Source organism: Sitodiplosis mosellana, unplaced genomic scaffold (genome assembly GCF_009176505.1).
Source record: "Sitodiplosis mosellana isolate CC-2019 unplaced genomic scaffold, AAFC_SMos_1.0 Smas_scaffold_15, whole genome shotgun sequence".
NCBI lineage: Eukaryota > Metazoa > Arthropoda > Insecta > Diptera > Cecidomyiidae > Sitodiplosis > Sitodiplosis mosellana.
The window spans coordinates 1-11,043 of NW_022595257.1; the positions used below are offsets into that span (position 1 = coordinate 1).

Here is an 11,043-nt window from a genome sequence, read left to right on the forward strand (position 1 = left end):
GGCAGTTGTCAATACTCAAAAATCGAAATTCCTTAAATTATGCCATGGCATTTATAAAATTCATTTTTCAATTCGTAAATTACAGGAACTACGCAAAGTGGTGCCAAAAGACACACCAACCACGGCCGGTCTACAAGTGTTCGAAGAAGACACACGCATGAGTGCTGACTCACTATTTGCTTCACCCTCATTAAGGTAAATATTTTAGTTTAAACATATTTTTCTTAGATTTGTTTGGGTCAAAAATATCGACCAAAAATATCGAAAAAATTGTCCAACAAATTAATTGGAATGTTCAATGTTCAACTTAAATATTTTAATCTTTTTTATGTGAAAAAAAACTAATCTCAATTTTTCATGTTGCAGAACAACCGAATTCCTTCAAAATGACGAATCACAGAGTTCATTACACAGTAGTACAAGTGCAACGGTTGAAAGTTCAGCGAAGAAAATCCGATCGAAAATTGAAGTAGTCGATCCTGAAGGGTATGTATTGCTCTATGCAATTGCTATAACTTTATGCCGAGTATTTATCTCTTTATGCATTGACCTTTTCTGAAAATGCCCTTACGTTCGACGTGAGAGTGCAGTAAAGTAAAAGACCAAATCTATTTCTGTTCACTAATCCAATTTCCAATCGCCAAAAACAGAAGGACGGAATTCACCGTGGATATGATAGCCGAATACGATTGGCCACCGCCAAAAGGATGCTGCCCGTCTCGAAATCGTGATACGTTCATGGTCCAAGAGCAGATTGCCGAATATTTGGGTGTGAAAAGTTTTAAGCGAAAATATCCGGATTTGCCGCGACGCATGGTGGAAATGGAGGAACGAAACTACCTTTTGGAAAAGGGACTCGTTTCGGAGAAAATGTGCGATTTAGGTTTAACCGCTGTGCTAGCAAGTGACATTTTGGATATCATGAACAATGACTTTTACGAAAAATACGAAGAGTATCGAAGGTACTTGCGTGAGAAACAAATACGAGACTTGGCCGCACGACAGAAGCAAATGCAGGCCGGAATTCTCGGCAAAAGTCTGAGTGCACGAGAAAATGCGATGCGAGCAGCATCTATGTGGAACACTGATTTCAATCGATCGTAAGTATAACGGGGAATGCTGTTTCCGATCGTGAAGCGAAATTGATACGTTGAATCGAAAGTGACCAAATGGAACCAAACGTTTGAGAGTTAATTCAAAAATTCAATTCGGCTTCATTTCTCATAACTTTGCAAGGGTCACATCATAATTTTGGTTAAAAAAAATATGATAAGACCCTTCTCTAAGTTCAATTTAATTAAAACTAATGGCTTTGTCTTCCTCTTCAGGCGAACGGAAAATCGAAACGAATGTTTGGATCTACAAAATTTCGTGATACAAGTCCCAGAGGTTCATCGAAATCGACAAAACCGTCCAGTAACGAAACCTTCACACTATCCCGTTGCACTGGTTCCTGGCCAGTTCCAAGAGCACTATCGGAAGTACAGTGCAGCTGAACTACTGTAAGTATATCTGTGGAATCTCATTCATCGTTTGAACACCATCAATTATGATCATTTTTCTGCATGTTGAGGGCTGCAGTGACTAAGCCTGATAATTACCATAATTTTAATCATTCCAAAAATGATAATAACATGTTTATGTCTTTTTTTCAGGTGTTATCCAATCAATACAGTTCTAGCGGATCCGTATCAACTAGACAAAAAACTGCGAGAGTATTACAATAGAGTTCGACGATCGCATTACAACAGCATCGACGAAAGTGGAGACGACAGTGACAGCAGCTGTTCGTCGGATAGTGATAGCGATGATTCCGATAGTTCAGATGTAAGTGTTTTGGGTGGTTTACGCAGCATGGGTCAAGCTAATTTTTTTTGAAGCAATCGTGTTATAGATTTGTTATGCAACGTTACAGATCTATGCTACGTATTTAATCCATTCTGTGAATAATATCCATTGGTTCCACAATATGGCTATGGACATGCTGACTGATACATTTATTCACGCTATAAACTTCTTACTAAATATTCTGTTTTTTTTTTCTCCACAGGATTCGAGCAGTTCAAGCGATGAGTCTAGTGACGAAGAAGTTGTAGTTAAAAAAGCAGAGAAAATCGACGACAAAACCAATTTGGATATAAAACCACCGACAGATAGTTCGAAACTAGTGCCGAAAATTGACAAGAGTGAGCGGAAGAAATGTCAAATTTGTGATGGACCTGAACGGTGCAATCAACAACAGAAACCAGAGATTTTTGTTAGCTGTACTAATTGTAAAGGAAACGGTAAGTTTTCAGGAGTTTATTGTTAACTAAACAATGTTTAATAACGGTGGAACAACGTAAAGAATCTTTACTAAAGATGAAAACGACTCAATTTCTTATCTCGAAACATTCATGCTGATAAATATTAGAGATGAGGTCATCATCAAAAAGATTCTTTTCAAACCAAAAAAAAATCAACTTCGTAGTTACCTCACTGCACGTTCATTTTGAGCATATTTGAATTTCTATTGATTTCCTAAGAAATTTTCACATTTCTATTCAATAATTTTTCTCGTTGAAAACAGCACATCCAACTTGCTTAAAAATGTCAGCACGGATGGTGCGCCGTGTTAATGAGTACGCCTGGCAATGCAAAAAGTGTAAAAATTGTATAAAATGTCGACGTAGTGAGAATGAAGACAAGATGCTATTCTGTGACCAATGCGACCGAAGCTATCATATTTATTGCATTGGACTGAGGAAAGTTCCAAATGGTAAGTCACTTCTGTGATAATAATCATTATTATCAATTATAATTTCAAGAATATTAATGGATTGTTAGTTGCGGTGTTTCACGATACTTTTGTTTTCAAATTGGAGTAAAATTTTCCCATTCATTTTATTAAATTTCATAATTGAATTCATTCTCTTTCTAAAAATTCATTGAAAAAAAATCATTCTTAGTTTTTTACTTCTTCTTCTCATTCATCTTCATTTTCTTCTTCATTTTCTTCTTCATTTGTTCATTAAAATATTCAATTTGAGAATGAATTTCAGTGAAAATACCGAACTAACTAGCCTATCTTTTCTCTTAGGCCAACAAAAAATTCTATAATAATAATAATAAAGCCATACATAACTATATCTGTCATCAAGTCAATCAAAACTAATCCATTCATTCTCCCAACCAATTTATTCGCAGGCAAATGGCATTGTGCAGTATGTACTGTGTGTACGTTATGTGGTGCTCGACGTCCGGAAGGTCACAACAATCCGAATTTGACGGTACAGCAAAAGCAGAAGTTGTTGGCCGTTGCCAAATGGACGCATGAATATCAAGAGAATCCAGTGACGAGAGAACAGGAGCATGTATCAGTTTTGTGTACATCGTGTATGGCCATAAAACACAGTGCAGCTAAAAATGTTTACTTCAATTAAAGCGAAGTGAAGCACATGCTGATATGCGGAAATCACTGTGCAATCGATCGAGTGTAATCACAGCAGGCTAGTGCGTTAGCCTAAGTGACAAACATGCGATATTCAATGAATATCGTTATAGAAAAAAAGCCATGGCATCAACAATATTGCTCCGGATAGAACAAAAGAGAAAAAAAAACGAAAAATCGTGCAGCAAAAATATGTGAATAAGTTCTTGCGAGAAACTTGTCTTTTTTTACGATGAACGAAAAAAAAGAACTGGAAATTTCTCAAATGAAACATATTTATTTGACGAAAACTCTTTGCTGCAGCGCATAATAATTCTAAACAAAATTGTTTCTCTTGTGCTTTTGAACATTTCCGAACAAAAATTGGAAGTACCTTTATTGGTATAAAGAAAAAGAAAATTATCGTTAAGCATTCACTGTATAGGTATTTATTTGTTCATTTTTTTCTAAAAAAAAAGAAAATAATTTCCTTTTTATGTTAGTTTTTTTTTTTTATAAAAAAAAGAGTTTGAACTGTATCGCAGCACCAAAAAATGTTCTAAAGACGGTGTTTCATTTTTAAAGTGTTTTCACACCAAAAGTAAAGAAAATTTAAAGATTTAATCAATCGGAACAATAAAAATTCGTGAGAAAGTCAATGCTTAATTTTGTGGGACGAAAAATGAATAATATCGAATTGAGTGTGGTTAAACAATAAATTGAAATATGGCATTATGACAGAATAAAAAGAAAAGAACACCTTGATTTCATTGACTTTTGTCTCAAAAGTATAAAAAAAAAACATTTCAATGTTAACGTATTTGTGCAACAGAGGCTGCAACACAGAATCTATTTATCTACAATTTAATTGAATAATGATGCTATTTAAACAAAACTCTTACGCACTGTAAATTGATATCTGCAACAAAAAAACAAACTCATGAATATTTTTAACACGAATTTTTTTCTTTCGTTTTTTCATTAAAACATGATTCTACTTATAATTAAAAGTTAAAAGAAAAATTCTTAGAACGTCGGTTGTGTTGCGGTCATTTTCAGTCGATCAGCTGCCAATCGATCTGTATTAGCCTCAAGTCATAGGGTTTCATCAAAACATATATTGTAAAAAAAAAATCACAACAGGTATGAATTCTTTTTCGCTTGGTTGTCACTTAGCAATTTTTAATGGTTTTTTTTTTAGTTTCTGATACGACAAATAATTCAACCACTTGAATAACCAACCTCAGATTCCTTCTTTTGAATAAATTTTGCACACATCACAAAATCGCATACTATTATTTTCATTTTAGAAAATACACTGACACAATTTTACAACGGATTGAAATATGCGTTAATGAAATGCAAACTCAAATTTACATTGAACAAATACACAAATGTTTCTTTTAATTTTTAATAATCTAATCAAAAGCAACTCATCTCTAGTTTTTATCGTTGAATCACACCGTTTGATTCAAACAAATACACATTAGCACCCACAACCCGATTCGAAGAGCAATCAAATTGCAACTGGCATAAAGTCATAATAAAATGAGTGAAAATCAATGGATGATAAAACGAACAAATTTTTCGGACAGCCACCTGAATCATTTGCACATTGGTCCAAGTATGGAATTTTTCGTTAATTGAAAAATGTCTAAATAAATAGAAAAATTCGGCAATTTTCAGTATATTTTCGGGAATTCATTTATTTTAATTTTAAAAAAACCGAACATTTTTTTCTTTCCTTTTGATGAAGCACAAAAACATCATTTTAGTAACATTGATTTAATATTAATCGAAAATTGTAAATAATACTGGCGATAGCCCATTTCACTTAATCGGATTTTTTTTTGTAAACAATTGAAAATTCGTAAGATAAATTGAGTTTGAGTTGATTCCAAAAAACTGAAGTAGAAACATTCACATGGAATGAGTTGAGATCGCTTTAACGAATATGAATAAAACAAAAAAAAAACACACCTAATGTTAAATGCAAGTTCATTCGGCTATTAGCGCATAGGTTTAGGCAGTTTACTTGCTTTTGTGTAAAATAAGAAACATTTCTTTCAGATTAAATATCATTATATTATTGATTCAATAAATGAATGACATCCCCTCCCACACACACACCACACTCACAATCACAACTCTGCATAAAATACAATTCGGAAGAGTAAAATAACCATTTCACAATGACGTACATGTGCACATTAAGAATGAGTTTAAAACAAAAAACAAACAAACTTGAATTTAGTGTATATTTCAAATATATAGAAATTTTGTGAAAGATACAATTAGTCTAAAAATTGAAAGAGCTATTATAAATGTCTTAATTGTTAATGTAGTTTAGCATTTTTGTTATAAGAAACCTAATTTTAAATGAATGGAACTAACGGGGTCGCAATTATATATTAAATGAAGAAATAAAATCTCTGTAAATTTTGCAAATCGAAAAAAATCAAAATCGTTGTTTTATTTTCTGCATCAATGAAAAGGAATTGTTGGTAAGATTTGGTTGCTTGAAACATCTCTTCATTACTCGAAATTGAGAGAACAAAATATAAAAATCAACGTTAACTCGTCTCAAAAGACGCCAACTATGAATGTTTTTTTTGTTTTGTTTTCTTCTTACAAATCTGATTTTGATTAAATCTTCTGTTTTATCTTTTTTTTTTAATTTAAGAAATTCATTTTTTACAAATTGAATTCAACCCCACATTTCAGAAACATGCCGAAGGCAGCCACGATAGAAGAGCACAGCTCTCTGTTGAAAGTCGTGCATTACGTGTGACAGTTCCAAGATAATAAGAATGAAATTCACGCCAACGGACAGTTCAGTTAGCACTTTGACGGACCTGATGCTCGATCTTCACCAAGCTTCGGTTTTGCACTTACCTATATTCGTCGGTTTTCGACAAAGGAGCTTGAAGCTCGGAAAAATCTTTTAAAAAGTAGAATTTCACTTAATTCAAATAGAACATTCAATATGAATTTTTATTTTGTAATAGACGTCGAGGCGCACTTCGCGCGCCTCGACATCTAGTGGAATAGGAGATCTTGAGCACAAGCAGGGATTTTCAAGTTTGTTCTTTGTTAATTTTTCAGAAAGTTAATTTGAACGATGGTTTGGTTTAATTTCCATTGATAACTGCTTGCACCCAACATATCGTTATGTTTTTGATCATTTTCTACATCTACGTAATCTCTAGAATCGATTCAATCTTTTCAGAATACAGAAATCTTTATTAGGGTTTATGATTTGTGTTTCGTTTGCAGAGTGCTTGGCTTCCATTTTGATCAATGTACTAAGCTCGCCCACTACGTCAAAGTGTCTCTGCTTCAAGCGAGTTGGAGTTACATGCAAAATAAAAACACATAAAAATTTTAAAATTGAATAAATAGAAAAATAAATATTGCATGCAAAATAAAACATTTAAAATAGTTAAAAATCAACGAAAAAAAGTATGATTATGTATTATCATAATCATAATCAAATGATACAACGGGCATGGCTTCAAAAACCCAACGCAATACCACGTCATTTCGCGAAAAGCAGTAGGCCAAAATGACGTGATTCTCACCTTGCAGGATATCTGCAATTTCTTTATAAGACATTCCCACCATACTTTTTATAGTCAATTGATCATGCTCATAAAATGACCTTTCATCATACTCTAATCCGTCCTTATGTTCAAGCTTTTTATCATATAGTATCTGACCCCTTTTATTGATGTAATTCAAGCCGTGTTCATTCCCATGACCTCCGGTCAACAAAATTGTTTTTTCGTCGGAATATTTCGGCAAAAATTCTTTTGTTATGAACTTTCTGAGCATATCGCCAGTTAAAACGCAGTCGACGGACCAGACATTCTTCTGTTTCTTGTTGGCAACAGCGCTTGGCCACTTGATTTTCAAAATTTATCGACCAAATGAACACTATTATTATTAACGGTTTTTCATCTGAATTCAAAAATATGCACTGTCCCAAAATATTCACAAAGTAAATTTATTTACATTTGTGACAATGGTGTCAAAATATATTTCAAAGTGAAAATTGTGACATTTTTAGCATTTGTGACAATTGTCCCAACATCTTCATAGAAATTTTTTTTACATTTGTGACAAATGTCACAAAAATATCCTGTCCCAAAATGATTAAAAACTGATTTTTTTTCATTTAGGACATTTGTAGCATTTGTGACAAAATTTCCTAGAAATGTCCCAAAAATGTGTCTAAAACCTGCGCGCACTCAAGACCTTTCCAACGATACGCTGCACTTTCGGATCGGTTGGGCTGTTCAGAAGATTACCCGGAACATACATACAAACATTCAGTTTTATATAAGGGAACATTGGCTAAGATGGACACCACTTTGAATTTTGGCTATAAAATTTTTATATTTGCATATTTCTTGAATTTGACAATAGGGCTCGAAAGAGGATGGAAAATGAAAACTTTTTGCCGAAGAGAGTTTTTCTGTTGTAGTGCAAAAAAAAATTGTATCGCAAATTTTCCGACCATCCGAAAACGGTCAAGAAAAAATTTCATTGGCTAAGATGGACACCCATACAAATTAATTGCGAAAATTTGTTCAAAAAGATTAAAATTTGAAAAATATGACGAATATTTGAATTACAATGCCTATTTCTATGAATTAATTCAATTTTCATTAATTTATAAGCTTTCAACACAAAAAGTAAAGTTAGTAGGGCATTAAAAAATTTATTGGCTAAGTGGACACCCAGAAAATCTCGAAGGAGGTTTATAATCGATATACCTTTTTGGTCACTAAATGCATTAAAAACGTGATAAATTTGGATAAATTCGCTTTTGAAGTGCAATTGGATTGCTTTAATCATGATATTAAGACATAAAAATCGAATCTGAGTACAAAACACAAAAAATCTATGGGTGTCCATCTTAGCCAAAATACGTTATTTTGTGAATGACGCCAAAAAAAAAATTCCATGATGAAAAAACATCAAAACTCAAGTGGTATGATGGAATTAGAATAGAAAACAAAACATTTGATACATTTACCTTCCAAACTTTTCGAAAAAAATTCACTCTATGGTCAAATCAAAGGTGTTCAGAAAAAAGAATTTTCGAGAAAATTTTAGTCGAAATTTTTTTCACAGACACAGAGTACGTTTTTACTCTTCGGAACCACACCAAAAACTAGCTCACAATGAATGATCAACTGGACGCTGATCAATTTGACATTTGAACGTCATCTGTCAAAAATTTGACTTGGTGTCCGTCTTAGCCAACTGTCCATCTTAGCCAATGTTCCCTTATATAGATTGACTTTTATTGTGTTTAATTTTATTGTGAAAAAAAAAAATTAAAAATTTGAAATTAAAATAATTTTTTCTATTAATTGAACTAAAATGTTTTAACATTTTTCAAATATTATGTGGCTAAACTGGTTAATGTCGTTTGTTTTGATTTCAAAGTAAAAATAGTATTTGAAGCGGAATTAACCTTTTGTTGGATTATTTTTTCCAGAGCTAGAAGTAATGTTACTTGGTTGGTTTTTGGCCATAGTTAATTGCAAAAATATTCATAACTTTGGATTGGTCATGGTTTAGCCAGGGAATGCGATTGACATAAATCAGTGAACAATCAAATCCATTGTTAGAAAGTGTCAAAAATGTGTCTAATTTCAAAAATTAACCAAGTAGCAATACTCCCAACCCTGTTTTTATACATTTCAAATGAATGTTTCAAATAAGATTTGATTAAACTGTTTGATGTCGTCGTTGCCTTGTTCTTCTTTCACTCGATTCCAGTGTCGATTTTTCGAGTCCTATTCACGTACAGTAAGGCGAATGATGCTATCAATATTTTTGATGGTTGCGAATTCGTTATATTGCATCTGATTGACAATCAGGTGAACAGAATTGTTGACTGGAAAGCAGTCACGGTGATTGGCAACAGTTTGTCTGATTGATTTTACGATACGACGAACTTCAGCTGGAGCGTGCAACAAATATTCTATTTGCCACATGCTTAGCACTTTGAGGTTTGGTGCAAATCGAAAGATACTGCCGACATTGTAACATGTATAACCTCCCAAGTGGAACTCGGTTAAATTGTTGAAGTTTTCGATAATTTTGAAGTCTTCATCGATATTGATTGTTCGATCATGAGTGTAAATGCTGTACCCAAAACCACGTAAATTTGGGAATCGTCGATGCAACTCTTCAGCAACAGGAGTAATTCCTAGTCTACCGCCCGTATGAATGAATACTTCAAGATTTGGTAGACGATCGAGGAGCTTATGGAAGTCATTCATATGTTCGGTTAATCGGATATCGATTAACCGTAATTCGATGATGTTCGCACACATTTGTGGATTTGGAAGCAACTCCATCCAGGTTATGCGACTTTTGAAATCTTCGAGTGTCAGCTGTTTGAGGTTGGACAAATCATGTTGACCGAAGAATTGTGGCATTGAAGTGCAGGATTTTAACCAGTATTTTGTTTTGGGAAAACATCTGATTTCAAATCTTTCGAGATGTTCGAATATTGGCCGCACTTGTTCCCATAGATTACGATCGAAATTCAAAGATGTTCCGTAGTTTCTCTCCACAATTACAATGACTTCGCGCAAACGGTTCGGCACCGGGCAGTATCTGATGACATTTCGCAAGAATTCACTGAACTCTTTTGCTGACGTCTGTAGCTAAATTTTTTTAATCAAAGTGCACACAAAATGATATATTTTATGTTGAATTTATTCAAACTCAATTTGATTTACCTTAAATCTTTGCATTGACCGGCCAAAAAGTCCAAACACACGATGGACTGGCGATCGCCCAAAATCAGAGTTCGTTGATCTGATCACACGACGATTTATGACATCCGTCAACGATGTATCCTTATCATTATCCAAATCGCAAATCGTAAGCAAATCAGAATAATTCAAGTATTTGAAGATGCTGACCAAACAGTCTTCGTTGAGTCCAGATTAAAATCCTACATGTTGTTCAATTGTTCTGTATCTGATATACATTTTTCAACATGATCAAACAATGATGTAAAAGTTTGAGTAAGTACGCAATTTTTCAGATTTCTTCTTTAATCGAATGTCATAACAATTCGAATTTGATCGTATAGCAGGGAAAAAATATTATTTTTACATGAAACTCTTCAATATTGCGAAAATTTATCCACAGGAAAAGGATATCGTGGTATACGACTTTTTAATTTAATTCTTATGTCAAGATCTTAAATGTTTCGCCAAAAGTATTGAAGCGAGATATATTCTTCCTTATTCTAAGCAACTTTTCACAAAAGTAAATACGAGATACACTTCTACACGTATACAGAGATGGATCAGTGTCCTAGCATCGTGCAAAATTACATCAGTTGTTTTTAAAACAATGTTTTGGGTGGCAAATCCACAGGAGTTTCACACCACTTTATCTTCGTGTAAAGGTATTTTACCTGATAGTATCTACTATGGATTATCAATAAATCGTCATTCAAAGTTCTTCTTGTACACAAGCACGGTCATAAATAGGGCACTATACGAGCCGAATGAATAAATAAATCCATCATACACTGATCTCCGATTTAAAAAGCGATGAAATTAACAACGTTTTATTTTATTCTTCAGATAAATTTA

General features: G+C 33.4%; 1 protein-coding gene across 1 annotated transcript; it reads left to right on the forward strand.

Annotated features, from left to right (window-relative positions):
* Positions 1-85: 85 nt before the first annotated feature.
* LOC129568069 (supporter of activation of yellow protein-like) lies at positions 86-5,867 on the forward strand (the record flags this gene model as incomplete). The annotated part of the gene is made up of 8 exons (XM_055445596.1): positions 86-195; positions 367-486; positions 651-1,100; positions 1,329-1,502; positions 1,656-1,827; positions 2,051-2,285; positions 2,570-2,758; positions 3,187-5,867. Coding segments are annotated over 8 exons (1,686 nt in total), but the record flags the coding sequence as incomplete, so codon positions are not given.
* Positions 5,868-11,043: the final 5,176 nt, after the last annotated feature.